The sequence below is a fragment of the Neolamprologus multifasciatus genome, chromosome 22, assembly GCF_963576455.1.
Source record: "Neolamprologus multifasciatus chromosome 22, fNeoMul1.2, whole genome shotgun sequence".
In the NCBI taxonomy this organism is placed as follows: Eukaryota; Metazoa; Chordata; class Actinopteri; order Cichliformes; family Cichlidae; genus Neolamprologus; species Neolamprologus multifasciatus.
In genome coordinates, this window is record NC_140459.1 from 16,897,273 (window position 1) to 16,914,646 (window position 17,374).

Here is a 17,374-nt window from a genome sequence, read left to right on the forward strand (position 1 = left end):
CCTAAGGAAGGAGAATATTACCTAAGCTGTTACCTAAGCAACAGGGTCAGAAGCAAATATCTCGTGCCAACCTCTTCCACAGTTGTGTGAAATTGTAAAGTGTGAGTGTTTATTAATGAGGGTTTGTGTAGCAAATAAATGTGATAGAGGCTGATGGGAGTGAAGAGAGCGTGGAAAATAAAGGTTTTCTACCACAGAGAAGAGCTTTGGTGTCAGTGGTTAAAATGGTTTTAAGGTAAGTACAACGGGATGAATTATAGAAATTTAAAATAAGTTTAAAATAAACACATTTCTAACTTACATATGAAAAATTGTAAAGTGCTGAGAGCCTGTTCTTTGTGGGCGGGGCCTATTCTTTATGGACCTTTCTTGTGTGCGGAGCCTGCTCCAAACTTCCAACAAAGAGAATCAGGTCATTATGTCACATAAAATCCTATATAAAAACTTCTTGCTGCGTGTCTAAAACTGTAGTTAAAGAATATGTAGGGTTCTTAAAATACCTTCACAACTCTGTCAAGTGTGATTAATCGATCAGTGTTGTTCATTTGAAGAAAAAAGTTTCCAGTACAAATTAACACTGATTCACTGATCAATGCAATGTTCTGAGATGTGAGCAGAGGGTAAAAAAAACTATTTAGAAATTGTGGAAAATTCTAAAGTTGGTATGTTAGTATGTGTGATCGGTGGCTACTGAGCCTGAGAGTCAGAAGCCTTTGTCACATAAACAAGAATGACAAAGAGAGACTGAAAGTAGTAAGAAGGGTGGAGAACAAGTTCAGTGGACGTGATCTGTTTCAGCGAGGGAGTTAATGTTAACAATTAACATGCTAACTGAGGCCTGTAGAGTTTGAGATGTAGCCATCGAGTGTTTCTGAATATAGCACCATCTGGTGTTGAGATGAATTTGCTGGGAAATCCACCCCTGAGAGGTGTAGCATTCTGCTAACATGTACCTGAGTGCTCCATGCTGATGCTCAGTTGTTCATTAGTATATCAGGCCCAGGGTAAATAGAATATTTGTTTCCCTTTTGATTATAATTCTCTTCTAATGGCAAACTGTACAAGTGAACCTGAGAAAATAAACAAACCCCACATACATATGAAAAAACTAAGAAACCTTTGTATCTTTACATAAATAAGGATTACACTTCAATAAAGTACAACTTATTAACAGTTCACTATTCTTTGAACAAGTTTGACAGTAATATAGATTTTTCCTCTGTTCTTCTTATTTTTGTCAAACCATAGAAGGGTTTCCATGCGAATCTTTAGTAAACTGAACTAATCCGGGTTTACAGTGTGGTTCAGCCACACAAAAAACATCCGTAGCACAAATGTCCATGGAAACAGCGTCTATAGGTCCATTACTTCATCCCAAGTCACTCACTGAAAAAGGAGTTATAGCAGGCTGAGAAGCAAGACACATGGGCAACTCCACAGGACCAGAAACAGAAGGAAACAAACTTGGGCTGGCTGTCTCAGCCACACCAGATTATTTGGACTAATTCTCTAGACTGAGACATTTCTGTCCCTTTATTCATATCAACACAGACAAAATGTTCATGTGAGGCTCTGGCTAGTCTGAAGTCATTTTCTTGGCAACATCATTCCTGTTCTTTGAAAGATAACAGGTCCACGTCTGAAATTGTAGTAGGGTTCAAGTAGATCATAAACACAATCCCACAGAGAACAGCCGGGAAATTCACTTCAGTTGAGCATCTTTGAGAAGGCCCAGCTGAACCACATCCTGAACCTCGTCAAGAGGTGGTTCAGAGACAGGAGTCTCAAGTCACTCAGGGTCAGTAGGATTTCTTCTACTTTAACTTCATTTCATTATTAAATGCTGCATTTCTTCCATTTGGCACGGAAGATTTTCCAAACATTTCTTGAGATTTGTGTTCTTTGTCTTTTGTTCTTTTCTCTCACTTTTAAATTTGGACAGCAGAGCAACAATGTTGCTGTTCTGCTCAAGGAGAAACTCTTGCTTTTTCTCAAGCATAATCGGGTCATTCTGAATTGTTTTGATCTGCAGTTCTATCTTCAGGGATACCTGCTGTGTCTCTCTTTCCTGAATATTCTGGGGCTCCATACGTTGGACTATTCATGCATTCTGCATTCAAAGATGCTCTTCTGCAGTTGTTCCTCTCAGTTGGAAGCAGTCTGAATTCTGCTCTGACCTCTGAGGTCAACAAGGCATTTAAATCACTCAATGGATATTTTCTCTTCTTCAGACCACTCTCTGTAAAATACTCAGACCAGCCTGTCTGGCACCACCAACCGCGCCACATTCAAAGTCACTTTCTCACCCATTTCAAGGCTCAATTTGACCTAAATGCACTGAGTTGCTGCCATGTGATTGGCTGATTAGAAATTTGCATTAACACTCAGTTGATCGGTGTACCTAATCTTTTTTTTTTTAAATAGAGTTATACCATAGTTAAAATTAACCTCACCTTTATCAGCTGTGATATGAAGTGATATTTGTTTTAATAATGCATTACTAAAACCAATTACAATTCAATTATATATTTTGCACTGGTATTATCACAAAATAAATAGAAGCTGAGAGATGACAGAAGAATGCCTCTTCCATGACTGCATGTGAACATCAGGACGGGACATCATGTTCCCAGGAAAAACTTAAACAAGTGTTGTGTTGACGCTCCTCTTCTGACGTTCATATAGTATCTGTTTTCTGAAACTCTGCTGACATCTGCTGGTTTGACCGGAAACTGTGGCGGGGCTCTTTATTTTCTCAGCTGCTATTTAAAAGATGCTACTGGGTTTAGTATGAATACACTGACTAATAATAATAAATATCATTAATAACATAAATATAATAAATGTAGTTGATTCAGAGCGTAAGGTTGCAGGGTAAGAAATCATTATAATGCATTTTTAGGGTGTTGCTTATGAAAGATGATTTATTTTTATGAGACAAAATGGTTTAGGTGTAATTAGAAATTTCTAGTCAAACACAGAAACGTTGGTACTGGGTCTGTGACTCAGGGTTTTGTGTTTATTGGTTAATTTATATTCTTGGATTATTGTCATTCTTGGTTTTCTGCTTGTGTTTATTCTTAGTTCCCAGGATTTAGGTTTCTGTTATTTTGCCTTCCCCGTGTTCCTTGTCTAACCACTCGTCCTCATGTTCCCTGTCTCCCCAGTCAGTTATGTCTCTATGTCTCAGTGTCAAGTCCACGTGTTTGTTAATGTCTCTTGTCTCCTGTTTTATTTTGATAGTCCCTGTCCTGTGTTAGGGTCCATTCTGCTTTGCTTCCTTTGTCTCTTTATGTCTAATTAGTCCTAGCTGTGTTTCCCTCCTGTTTCTCACTCCCTCATTACTGCCTCTGTATTTAAGCCCCATGTTTTCCTTTGTTTGTTGCTAGTCTGTCTGCGCTTCTTCCCCTGTGTTCCTCTGAGTCAGCTCCTTGATGTTTGTGTCTCTTGCCCCTCTCTCTTGGTTGTAAGATCTTTGTAACATTTTCCTAGTCTCCTCATGTACTGTAATTGCCTTCCTTTTTCTTTTTTTTCCTTTTCTTTTTGAGGGGGTCCACTTATTCCCTTATTTTCTTATCCAGTTTCCTCAAATTTGTAAGGACACAATTCAAACCATGCTGAGCTTTCAGCTAATAGCTCTCTAAGAATCACCTTGTTGTTGCTACAACTCCATGTAATGCCTGTCTGATTGTGTTAGCTTTAGCATCTTTTCTAGATTCAATTAAAGAATAAACGATGTGTTTTGTGACAGGCTGCAAGTACCAAAGTGTCTAAAGATAGAAAGATTTAAAACTGGTTCTTTTCTAACCTGTTGAGTTGTTGTTGTTGTTGTTGTTGTTTTTGGCTAATCACAACACAGGCTTAAATAATTCATATAGGGTTAACAAAAAAATATATTCCTCTGGAAATGTTCACAGAAACACTTTGAAACACCTTCAGAAAGGCCTTGATAGCTATTGCTGAAGACAACTTGACAACAAGAAAGTCTGGCTCCTTGACAGCAAAATATAAAGAAATAAAAGGTGGCTCAAGACTTTTGCACACTGCCGCACATGTGTGCATATGAATCTACGTGACTGATTTAGTTTCTCCTCCTGTTCTTCCCCGCTTTTGTTTGTTAGCTTGTCCTCACGCTGTCTTGCCCATCAACAGCAAAGGGAGCAATGCCCCAGCTGGACAGCAGGTGTGCTCTTTAGCACTGCAGCACGCGAGCCACTGCAGTGCTGCCGTCTGTGTGTGTGTGTGTGTGTGTGTGTGTGTGAGTCTGCAGATGGGACAGCCCGGACCTGCTTGCCAGCTCAGCCACTGCTGCTCCTGCCATTCAGCTGAAGAGCGGCGGAGGGGGGAGGCACGCGAGGCTGGAGCGAGAGAAAAGAGAGAAAGAGGGGGGACAGAGAGAGTCCAGGCCCAAATAAAGACATGGGGGCCAGGACTGGGCTGGGTCCCGCTTTGCTATAAAAACGCTGGCCTCCTTGAGACTCGGGTTTGGTGGTTGGGGCTTGGGACCAGCGACCACCACAGCTGCTGCAGTCTTCCTCGGGGGAGCTACCTCTGCATACTCACCATCATCGTCCTGGTCATCATTTCTGGGGGCATTCAAGATGCCTCGAGTGGACGCAGACCTCAAGCTGGACTTTAAGGATGTCCTTTTCAGACCCAAGAGGAGCAGCCTGAAGAGCCGCTCAGAGGTCGGTCCTGTTAATTGCGTCTGCTCATTACGCATAACCCACGCGTTACAGGTAATCAACCATCAGAACAGCTCTTTGGGTTAGACAGGTGTATTCTCCTGCGCATTGTGCCGCGTGCCGCAATATCGTGTTAACTGTTTGTACATGAGGGCAGATTGATGAGGGTGGCGTCTTGGAGCTGTCTAGTTCTGATCAAATGCGAAAAATACTTTACATTTACTCCTAAATCAACAAAGATACCTCGTTGAAGGAGTAAAATGCGTCCTTGTCTTGTTTACTGTTGAGCTATCAGGTGTACACTGCCTCTGTGCTGGGCTGAAACAGTGTAACAGCGGAGTGACCTTATTAAAGGTGACAGGAAACAGGCTGGACACAGGCATAAAAGAACATTTTGATCTGTTTGGCCTTGATCTAGTTACCTATCATTATTATCTAAAGCAGACTAAGCAGGCCACATTGTGTCCAACATCACCATACTTGTGGTGGCACTAGATCTAAAGCAAAGAGTTTGTGCCCTCTGAGGGAGCAAGCAACATGAGACACAGGAGACTTCTCAGAAAAGTTGTTTAAAAATAGGACGGAGCGTGTTGCAGCCAACCAGAGCACATTCCACATGCCACAGAGATATCAGTATAACACCAGCTTTAATCACATCGAGACACATGTGTGGCACCTGATGAATGCTGTTTGGTTATTTTGATATTTCAGATCGTAATGTGGGCAGCGGGCCGCGACTGAGACCACTGGATGATTTTGTCATTATTTATTTTAAATACATATTTTGCAGTGATGTGGTTTATTTTCAGCTTGGTGGTGTTGGTGGCAGGGGTTCGTCTTTATTATGACAGGACAGATTGAGAGTAGACAGGAAGAGAAAGACAGCAGGGGGAAGACACACAGCGAACGGCCCTGCAATAGCCTTGCTGCGCATGGGTCTCCTGCTCAACCTGGTGAGCTACACCAGCATCATTATTTTCTCATTATTAATGGTGAATAGAAAGGAAGTAAACTGAAAGCCCTGAGTCAGTGTGCAGCATCTGCTGATGTGCTGGAGCGAATCAATATAGACTTTATCTCCCTCGTCCATGTCTTCCACCTCTTTCCTTCCTCTCACTGTTATGAGGTATGACCTCATTATATGCCCACATTAAAAGTTATGGTGCATTGCGTACGGTAAGTCTGTAGCTTAAGTAGCTTTGCATAATAAATGTCTTGGTTCTAGTCAACAAAAGCATTCAGCACTAAGAGGGAGCCATTTAGAAAACTTGTTTTTAACTGTTGGCAAGGCAACTCACCATTATGTCCCACTTTTTGACAACCATGCTGACCATCTTTACCTTCTTTTTTTCTAGTTTGAAAATTTACCAGTTAGACACATTTCTACATTTTCTACATATTAGAGAATGATAAAACATGTTTCAGATTAATACTGATAGTTGGTGATTAAAACCCCCAATATTCTGATATTTTGGCATTTATAGCCCTTTTCCACTTGTAGCTAGTCGGCACGGTTTAACCCTTGTGATGTCCACGGGTCATTTTTGTCCTCTAAAGAAATCTTTTGCTATCAAAAATGTGTTTTTTATTCATTAAATGGTCTGAAAATAACAGAAGTTATTCATTACTATACTATGCGTGATTGGAATAAGTTTTAAGTAATTTGATTTATTTATGGGGTTTTTATTGGATTTTATAACAGCTGCTGTCCTCAGGGGTCAAAAATGACCCCAAAGTACAAAGTGTTGCAAAGGGCCATATTTTCACAACATACTGCTTTCAAACATCTTTGATCTTGGATCACTGATGTGTGGGGTCAAGCACTGGGCATAACAACCAAAACAACAACAACAACAGGCAGCACAATGAGGAGGCAGGTGCTCTATATTCAATGAAAGTTTATTTACACAGCACCGAATCACAACAACAGTCGCATCAAAGTGCTTCGTATTGTAAGGTCGACCCTACAATAATACATACACAGAAAGTAGCTCACAAGCCTCCATTGCACTAGAGATTTGCATACTTTGATGAGCATACATTTTTTTACCATGTTGTGCAAAGCAATGAGCAGCAGGACAAAGCACATATTGTCCTCTAGTATAATGAGGAGGAAGAATCAATGTTCAGGAAGATCCAGGGTTAGAAGATAATGAAAATATAGCCAATATTTAGAGCACATGTTAACCTTTCTCTGAAAAAGCACATCACCCACCTGCATAAGTGGAAGAAGGGTATGAAGTGAAGGAAAGTGATGAAGAATCTGAACTATGTTCAAGTAGGTTCTCAGGCCTCCAGGGCATGGTAGTCTGAGGAGCTTGGAAAGAAAGTGACTGGGCTTCTTGAAGTTTCTTGAATTTTCAGGATGTGAAACTGAAATAGAAGATGTGTCAGAGGACTGCACATCTTCTATTTTAATTATGATGAAGACAAAGAATCAAGCAGGAAAGAGGAGTCAGCTGAGACAGAGGAGTATTTGCAGTAATGTGAGGAAACATTGATCTGGTCTTCTATCCTTCCCAGTGTCAGACGATGCATGACTCTCTCATGTGCCTCAGAGAAAGACGATCTACCACAGTCCAAGCACATGTGCCAGGTCCCATACTCCTTCAGTTACTTTTCTACTCGAGTACTGAAAGCATTACACACAGTGTATTCTGCTTGTATTCTGCCTTTGAACGTTTACATGCCAATGGATGCATCAGAGACCAAGTTGGGGTTCAGTAACTTGCCCAAGGACACCTTGGTAAGAACTCCAGACTAGATCACACAGAGATTGAACCAACAACCATCCAATCAGCAGATGACCTGCTCTACAGCCAACTCAATGACGAACAAGGAGGGACAACGAGAGAGGAAGAAAAATGGACCGAATGCAGCTGTAGGCGTACGTGGGTGTGTTGATTCTTACTGCCGTGCATCCAGTAGAGTCGCTACGGCCAGTTTATGACATCCTGAGTCTGGTAGAGAAGTTTTAAAGGTGACACAAGATTAATCATAGAAGCACAAAAAGGATATCATTTCTTGATAAAGACACAATAGATGATCATCGTTCATGACACAAACGTGCTCCCATTTGAGGTGTATGGAGCAAGTGGGCGTGTCTCCTGCTGTGATGTCAGATCCTGGTACTGATGTGACTGTATGAGCACCAAGTCCCCTTCAGAGGACTCTGTCCAACAGAACATCCAAGTAAACCAGGGAGCTATGAGATAAAAGCATGGGCAGCATGTGATGCAGGTCCAGCTGTACATGGAACATGCTAGTGTACGATGGCAAACCGTCTGTCCTGCAGTCAGGACACGCCAGTTGTCCCTAACATTGCAGGTTTCCAAAAGAAAACAATCACCTGTAACAACTTGTTTACTGTATATGACCCTTGGCCTGCAAGTGCAGAAAGAAAGCTGTCCATGATGGGACCAGTGCAGAGGAATAAACCTGAGCTTCCTCCTGATGGGACCAGTACAGAGGAATGAACCTGAGCTTCCTCCTGCACTTGGGTAAAACATGGACACGCCTTTGTTCTTGCTTCAGGCTCTCATGTGTTCACTCAGACTCATGCCCTGGTGTCCTATCATGCCAAAATATAGAAAACTGTCAGGTAATGAGTTGGAATAAAGTTGAATAAAACCTTGAAACACAGAGATGGATGATATTTTATACTTCTTGCTTTATAAACAGTCAAAGCAAACGGGGTCATTTTTGGGCCCAGAGGACAACAGATGTGATTATTTGCTGCCAGTAAAAAACTTTAAGTAGTTTAAAAACAGCTTTCTAAATTAACTTTGACATAAACCCGTCTGTGATCATCTGTTAAAGCAACCGACTCTGGTTGTGAAACGATAATCACGATAACTGATGATTTAATTTATTTTTTACCCAAAAACAAAGAAAAAATTCATTTTTATGAGGTTTTTATCAGACTTAAATTTGAAATGGAATAAAAAAAGATGTTTAAAAATGTTTGAATTAAGTTTTAATTAAAAGTGGGGGAAAAATCCACTTCATATTAATTAAGTATCAATCAAACCAGATGGGGACATTTTTGACCCCTGAGGACCACAGGTGTGATTATGTGCTGCCATTTAAAATTTATAAATGGTTCAAAAAAAACTTTCTCACTAAAGTTCAACATACAGCACTCTGTAGTTATTCAGATAGTCAAAATAATTTGAACATTTAAATATTTTATTTTCTCAATTTGTTTTTGCTCAAAAACACAGTGTACTTTATGTAAACAAGGTGTGGTGGCCCTAAAATGTAAAATGTTGGGTAAATTTTGTGTTAATGTGTTGGTCTTAAATAAAACTAAGATGTAACACTGAATTGATTGACAATTTATACTTTATATTTTAAAAAACACTCAAATGAAGTGGGGACATTTTTGACCCCTGAGGACCACAGGTGTGATTATGTGCTGCCATTTAAAATTTATAAACGCTTGAAAAAAAACTTTCTCACTAAAGTTCAACATACAGCATTCTTTAGTTAGACAAATAGTCAAAATTATCTAAACAATTAAATATTTTATTTTCTTGTTTTATTTCCACTTAAAAACACAGTGTACTTTATGTAAACAAGGTGTGGTGGCCCTAAAATGTAAAATGTTGGGTAAATTTTGTGTTAATGTGTTGGTCTTAAGTAAAACTAAGGTGTAACACTGAATTGATTGACAATTTATACTTTATATTTTAAAAAACACTCAAATGAAGTGGGGACATTTTTGACCCCTGAGGACCACAGGTGTGATTATGTGCTGCCATTTAAAAAATTTAAATGGTTCAAAAAAAAAATTCTCACTAAAGTTCAACATACAGCACTCTGTAGTTAGTCAGATAGTCAAAATTATCTAAACAATTAAATATTTAATTTTCTTGTTTTATTTTCGCTTAAAAAACAGGGTGTATTTTTTGTAAACAAGGTGTGGTGGCCCTAAAATGTAAAATGTTGGGTAAATTTTGTGTTAATGTGTTGGTCTTAAGTAAAACTAAGGTGTAACACTGAATTGATTGACAATTTATACTTTATACTTTAAAAAACACTCAAATGAAGCGGGGACAGTTTTGACCCCTGATCACCCCAGTTGTATGGAAATCGGGAGGACATTATGAGGGTTAACTATACTCAGTTTTTAGGGTTTTCCATTAGGTGGTAGAATCTGTGCCAGGGAGGAGAAATGGCTACACAAAAAACAACAATGTGGTTGCCAAGTCTGACTAGAAGCCATGCACGGAACAGCAGGTATACCATCGCCTTAACGTCCTCCACTGTTGTGTTGTGTTGAAATTATGTCACAGGACTGTGTAACGACCCCACACACATAAGGTGGAACTCGATTATAATGAAAAACATCCAAAACCGAGATGAGTTGTGTAAGTACTAGTGGAAAAGGGCTATTACAGGTATTTACAAGTGTTTCAGAGTGCCCTCTGGTGGACAAACTGTGCAATATCACTCACACCATGGTGAAGGGTGTTTCTGCTGTCTCTTCTTTAGTTTTTAAAATTTTTATTATTGGCTGTTAAATGCGGATACTGAAAGATCGGCAAATAACTATTATCAGCCAATAATATTAGCCTCAGTAAACACATTTAGATTGCTTACATTAGCTAACATTAGTAAGCTATACCAGACCAAGTAATGCTACAGCAGTAAAGCCACCAAGACTGTTGAACGATGGTTCTGGGAGAAGAGTGTGAGTAGTAACAAAGTTCAGCGTTTAGATCGTTAACTGGAAAAAAGGTTTATTTTAATGATTTAATTTGAAAGAAATAATTTCTGCAAGTGACTCAAACACTTTCCTGAAAATGGTGCAGCTTGTGTGTCACATTGAGCTCAGCTCAGCACAGGCATATCCATTAGAAGCTGTCCATTAGATCTAAATGATTCAGTGCACCCATGCACACTCAGGAGATGAGTATTAGCCTTCTCATATTTCCAAGAAAAATCACAAAGATAAAAAAAATACTAATAAATTTTTAAAAATTCCTTCGTCCTCAGGTGGATCTTCAGAGGACATTTACATTCCGCAACTCTAAGCAGACCTACACAGGTATCCCCATCATTGCAGCCAACATGGACACCACAGGAACATTTGAGATGGCACAAGTTCTCAGTAAAGTGAGTGAAGAAAAATAGTTATAAAAAATTAAATAAATACATTTGTTTTATTTTGTATGATTGTGGATTCATCAGCAGGTTACTTCTGTTCAAGTTGAAAATATGTGGAAAAAAACTGGAGAAGGACAATGATGGATGATAGAGAGAATGTCAGTGGCCCAGAGTATCTAAGGTATTTCTGAATCTCTCATTTTCTTCCTGTCTTCCTTTCTGTCTGACTGCTTCGTTCTTTAGCACACCCTCTTCACAGCCATTCATAAACACTACTCTGTAGAAGACTGGAAAAACTTTGCTGCTAGTCACCCAGAGTGCTTAGAGGTAAGACTTCCAGTCTTTGCTTTAACATAGTCTGTGTGTGTGGATTCTCAGTCATCCAGGTCATCGCCTTAAGAGCTGAAAAGAAGGAACTGGAACTTAGAGAAGTCCAGTTGCCTTCTTTTAAGCTCTTAAGACTTTTTACATGTAGGTTGTCTCTCATAAGAAACTAGAAAATCAAAATAAAACACATTTTCATTCCCCATAGCACGTAGCTGCTAGCTCAGGGAGCGGCAGTGCAGATCTGGAGAAGCTGTGTGCCATCCTGGAAGCCGTCCCTGCCCTCAAGTACATTTGCCTGGACGTGGCCAATGGCTATTCTGAGTACTTTGTGGAGTTTGTCAAGAAAGTCAGAGAAAAGTTCCCCAAACACACCATCATGGTAGGAAAGACAGTGCCTCACGTTGGCTGGCAGTTTGTCTCCTGGTGGATTATGGGATATTTAAGACTGTGTGCTGGTTTTGCAGGCTGGCAACGTGGTAACGGGAGAGATGGTGGAGGAACTCATCCTGTCTGGGGCTGACATCATCAAAGTGGGCATCGGGCCAGGTGAGTGGGTACAAAGGTCTCTTAACACAAAGCTGCACGGTCCTCAAACACAAAGAGACCAGCAGTGAGGCATGCAAACACAGATGAGACATAAGACAGAGACGTACAGCATTTTAAACCAAGTATAGCGGTCATGTTACACGCCATTAAGTTACTGACTCGTTGCATGACTAATGTAGCCACTCTAACGTTGCTGTGGAGACATGAAAAATGTGGTTTTACTGGTACGATTACAGTAGACTAATGTTTGGGATCACTGTCATGCTGACAAATTAAGCCGTCGCCAATCGGATACTTTCCAGATGGTATTGCACGGTTTGTTTGTTTAATCAGGATTCCCATTCCCAGCCTCAGACTTATCTGTCCTTCCTGGGTTTACTTGCAAACTCAGTCCAACAACAACACGACATAAACATGAAAGAAGCTGAGGGTTTTTTTTTCTTACACAGATAGCACTGAGTTTCATAGAGCGAATATAAAAATGGCAAAAACAATAAGATGAAGCTGCTTGTTTTCTAACGGGTGCACCTTTGAATCACAATCATTAATAAGCAGCTGAATACTAAAGAAAAGTTGTTTTTTGCTCGTACAGTTCATAATTCCATCAGTTTTGGAGATTCCCAATGGCAGTGGCTGAAACACAGCCCCAAACCAAGACGCTGTGTGTAAAAATAGCACTCACTGTGGTACTGTTGTGTTTGTTTGTTTTTTACACTGCACACCATGCCAACATTTGGCAAATTTCTAGCTATTAACTCCTTGCGAATCACCTTGATGGTGCAAAACTCCTATTTTATGCTTGTCAAAATGTGTTGTTACCAAAAATGGTGCGGTTTTTGTGACAGTCTGCTAGTAAAAATGTGGCTTAAGACAGCGGTCCCCAACCTTTTTTGCGCCACGGACCGGTTTATGCCCGACAATATTTTCACGGACCGGCCTTTAATGTGTCGCGGATAAATACAACAAAATAAAACTAGTACCGGTACCGAAAAAAATAAGATTTATTCATAACACACGTGAAAAGACCCAGGAAAACAGAGTTAACGATCAAAACGATAACAAAATAACGCCGAAAACCGATAAAAACCCTGAAAACCATACATTTCACACCTGAGCCTCAACTCTCGCAGCCCGGTACCAAACGGCTCACAGACCGGTACCGGTCCGAGGCCCGGGGGTTGGGGACTGCTGCCTTAAGATACAACTTTATGTGCAGACACAACACTTGACATGGGTGCCTTTATTGTGCTTTTATGGTTCACAGGTCAGTGTCACATGATGTAACAAACAAAAACACTCCTTAAAAGGTCAGGTACATGATTGGACTAAAAACGAGTAAAGAAACAGAAAGCCCAAAGAGCTGTTACTATTTAACCACCTACTACGTAACTATTACTACATTAAAAAATAATAAGAAGGTCTGGCTCCTTGGAAGGAAAATATAAAGAAGCGAGAGGTGGCTGAAGACTTTGGTACAGTCCTGTATTATTTCCTCTTAAACACTCTGCTGGTTTTGCATTTGAATATTTCTTTTCTGTTCGCTTGTTCTGCATCACGTCATCTGGTGCTTCTTAGCGCTCCTGCTGATAGAGTAGTCATCTGACTTGAACAGATTAAAAAAGACGGCAGGTTCCTGTAGTTACAACAGCAGCAATCAGCACAGACAGAGAGAGATAAAGATGTGGTTCTCTAATGTGTGCTCTGACTGTTGCAGGTTCTGTGTGCACAACAAGGATCAAGACAGGAGTGGGTTACCCACAGCTCAGTGCTGTTATAGAGTGTGCAGACTCAGCTCATGGACTCAAAGGTCACATTATCTCTGTAAGTCCATAATATATATATATTTTTAATAAAAATAATGAAGTCAAACAGTAATCAACGTAAATCTTGGCAATTTCTGCAACAGTAGGAAAGCTGTCTGCAGAATATGCTGCAAATATGCAAGAGGCTGAAATGAAAATGATGCAGAGCAGAGAGCAATGATGTGGTTTTCATGTAGATACTGAAAATGCATCAAAGAGATTTCCATTTTAAATTGTGTTGTACTTGGAGGATAGGGTGGCAAACAGTGAGCAACAGAAGAGCATTTATTGCTTGAAAGACCAGGTTTTTTCTAGTCAGTTCAGCAGGTGTAACACACTGTAAGTATGTGCAAAAACCAAAAAACATGTGCAATTATGCATCACTAGATTTGTTCATGCATGTTACTGAAGGTTTCCAGCCAATAGGGGGAGCAGTTTAGTCCTAAAATTAAACATTAAACCTGCTTCTCTGACCTAATGTGAACCAGTAAACTGACATGTGTTTAACTTCTGTTAAGGATGGTGGCTGCAGTTGCCCTGGAGATGTAGCTAAGGCCTTTGGTGAGTAACCAACCCCACGCTGTAAGAAATGTCCCAGTTAAATTACAGTGAAGTAGTGGTAGTAGTATATACAGCTTACCTGCTGTAATCTACAAAAAACATATCTTGAGGTAAAAACATTTACATAATGGTGTCGCATACAATTGTGATTATACTGTTTTTTTTAGTCTTTTACGATATAATCTCCATGACTTCATGTCCTTGTTCAAATTCCCTGACTTCAGCTTCTTGTGCTTCCCCATTCTTCACACTGCATGGCTACGGGAATGCTGTGGTCAACAACACACCCACCCAACATGGCACCTTAACACTGAGTGTGTCTGTGTGCGTCTGTGTAACCATGGCTGGGCTGGGGTCCGGGCCTTGCTAAACCTTGGCGCCTGTCGGACGTGGTCATGGAAGGAGGCTTCACCTTCCCCGCACCCAAGCTGATCTTGGAAAAGCAAAATGTCTTTGGCACTACAGATTCAAATCATAATTCTGAATGCAAAAGCTGCATTTTTTATTAAATTACTGTAAAAGAAACAAACAAAACTGTACGTATTTCTACAACAGTTTGCTACGGTGCACTGTGTTTGTCTCTTCAAACTTGCTGTGTTGTTCTATACATCTTACCTCTGTGCCTACTCTGGCTGTGCCTCTGCTCCTCAGGTGCCGGTGCTGACTTTGTAATGATGGGAGGAATGCTCGCAGGCCACGAACAGTGCTCCGGGGAGGTCATTGAGAAAAATGGCAAGAAATACAAACTATTTTACGGCATGAGCTCCGACACAGCCATGAAGAAATACACTGGGGGAGTTGCCGAGTATAGGTGAGATAGTGATACCCTGAGACTCGCAGCAACACCTGTGAGTCATTCATTTTGGCTTCATCTGTGTTGCTATGGGAATTCCTTTTTTTTTTTGATTGCTTATAGTAACAGTGTATTATTATAGACACACTTTAATGACTCAGGTGTTTGCAACATTTTTTTTCTCATTGAATCCATTTCATACTTTGATGATTCATAACGCAGGCAAAAGAATTCTAGAACTCCAAAAGTTGCCTTTATAAAAAAAAAAAGATGAGCCCATTTTAAACTTTCATGCTCTGGTCTTGTACTAGAATAGATGAGCAGATATTTTACCAAAGAAAAGTTTCTAAAGTCTACCTTCTCACCTCTTTTCTTGGCTCCCAGGGCATCAGAGGGGAGGACGGTCGAGGTTCCCTACAAAGGAGATGTGGAAAATACCATCCGGGATGTGCTGGGGGGACTCCGCTCCACCTGCACCTATGTGGGTGCCGCCAAACTCAAAGAGCTGAGCCGCAGAACCACCTTTATCCGTGTCACACAGCAGTCTAGCTATATGTTCGCTTAAGGGGGTGGTACTACTTTCTCCCAGTAGCAGCAGGACCACATACAGACCTACACCTCACTTCACCACACACCTGTTTCTCTCAGGATATCTGCTGTCCAAAAGCTTTCGACTCCTTCAGGCTGCAATTAAACCAACTCAAAAATTTGACTTGAATTACCCAGATGGATAACAACACTCTACTCTCTTTAACCTCACAGTGAGTGTGTTTCTATGCTTGCAGAAACCAATAAAGTACTGTTGTAATTTATGCAGACATTGTTTTTGAATGGGAATGTGCAAATACGCTTCACCTGCTACCTTTCAGTTTTGGGAAACGGCAGTGAAACTACTACAGTAGAGATCTTTCAGAAACTTATATATATAAAGTTGTTACTGGAGGATATTTCAACATTAACAACATATCAAGAGCAAGCAAGAATATGAGATTTGTAAAACACACTCAGCAGGAACGTGCTGGTATTAGTGGTAAGATCAATTATTTTGCTGAAGTGTATCCTAAAATGAATGTGCAAGTTGATATGCGAGATCCAGAGACTCCAGCCTTTAATTGTCAAGGCAGAAATTGTGTTGCAATAAACTGCATGGAGAACCTTGTGCTGGTTTCCTCAGTGGTGTTCACAGTCTTCACAGTTTGTGCATTTCAAGTATTTGGTATATTTGAGACATATTTACTTAAAAATGTGTCCCTCATTTTAAATCATGCAAGTCTAGAGATTTGTGCCTTTTACTGCATTGCAAAGTAACGTAACGACGCCATTAAACACAGGAAATGAAAACCTACACTATGTAATGCATACTGTGACTACAAACGGTATTACATTGTTTATTGCAGTCAAGACAGAAAATGGAAGTAATTAATCAGTGAATGATTAACATAATTCCTCTTTCTGGACAATAAACTGTAACTAGGAGCTTTTGAGATTTCAGTTTCTTTTTCTGATTCAAAAGTTTCAACAACAAAAAAAAGAGGTAAACCAACTACCAAGATGTCTGGCTTGGACTTAAGACCATTTAGATTCATGTTGCATTACAACGAAACTTCTTTCATTACTTACTTCTCACATATTTCTAATATTTCTTTGTTGCCGGTGTTGCCACTTCCTGTGAAAACAAAGCCGCGTGGAGTAGCTGCTATAAGATCAGGAGGGAGAGTACTACAACTGAAGACGGAATGAAACAGTCGTTTCTTTTGTGCTGCTGGTCACATGTTGGGTCCTTTAAAATGTGTTTCTAATGTATATTTAGGTCCTTGAGTTTTTATAATTTTGCTTGTGTACAGCACCACAGTGGATTTTAAATCAATCAAGAAGCCTCTGACAGGTTCATTTATTATTTTTTTCAGATAGACTCCCTCACATGTCTTTGCACTTCCTATTCAGAGTTCCAGTGAACAGCTACCAAATACAAGGTCAACAGATTGAATCAATTCCAGAGTTTTATCTGCTTCATTTGTCATGAAATAATGGGGAAACAGGCCTCAACAGGTTCAAAAAATGCTTCCCTGCCAGTCGTCCAATTACTTTCAAGCCTTGGGATTATATGACTGTGTTTTAAATATGGCTGTAATTCCTAAACAGTTAATGCAAAACCTTTGTGAAGCCCTTTGAGTTAAAGCTGAAAGTTTGCAATTCAATGACATCTTGATTATTCAATTTATAATCCACTGTGATTGTACAGAGTCACAATGTCAGTGTCCAAATAGGACCAAACTGTAATAGTCAGCTAAGCCCACACAGTGAGCTCTGTGCAAGGAGGCAAAAATCAATAACCTTCAGGGGCTACAAATATTAATCTGTTTGAGTACCATGTTTCATTTTGTATTCTTCTATACCAGCTTTTTGGTTTTAGTGTGGCTTTTAGACAGAGCAAGCACTTCCACAACTCCGAAGCTTCGGAAAGGCTCAAAACTGTAGGGCTAGCGTTATGTAGCCCACTAAACACTAGAGGGAGATATTATAAAAGGTACCAATTTCAGCACTGGGTG

At 40.1% G+C, this 17,374-nt stretch overlaps 1 protein-coding gene and 1 long non-coding RNA gene across 2 annotated transcripts; both read left to right on the plus strand.

Moving 5' to 3' along the window:
* Positions 1-4,262: 4,262 nt before the first annotated feature.
* Positions 4,263-15,984, plus strand: gmpr (guanosine monophosphate reductase). Its single transcript, XM_085147593.1, has 9 exons — positions 4,263-4,688; positions 10,686-10,805; positions 11,040-11,123; positions 11,329-11,502; positions 11,588-11,669; positions 13,384-13,490; positions 13,990-14,032; positions 14,684-14,843; positions 15,210-15,984. The coding sequence occupies exons 1-9, from the start codon at positions 4,602-4,604 to the stop codon at positions 15,388-15,390; spliced, it is 1,038 nt and encodes a 345-aa protein (XP_085003719.1). The 5' UTR covers positions 4,263-4,601; the 3' UTR covers positions 15,391-15,984.
* On the plus strand, positions 6,202-9,710 carry LOC146493246 (uncharacterized). The gene is made up of 2 exons (XR_014871778.1): positions 6,202-6,809; positions 7,528-9,710. It is a non-coding gene; the product is annotated as an uncharacterized LOC146493246 (long non-coding RNA).
* Positions 15,985-17,374: the final 1,390 nt, after the last annotated feature.

Excerpts from the sequence above, each read along its gene's own strand:
- gmpr (XM_085147593.1), top strand. The coding sequence starts at position 4,602 with ATGCCTCGAGTGGACGCAGACCTCAAGCTGGACTTTAAGGATGTCCTT. Across the intron at positions 13,491-13,989 it reads TCAAAGGTCACATTATCTCT|GATGGTGGCTGCAGTTGCCC; the intron begins GTAAGTCCATAA and ends ACTTCTGTTAAG. Across the intron at positions 14,844-15,209 it reads GGGGGAGTTGCCGAGTATAG|GGCATCAGAGGGGAGGACGG; the intron begins GTGAGATAGTGA and ends CTTGGCTCCCAG.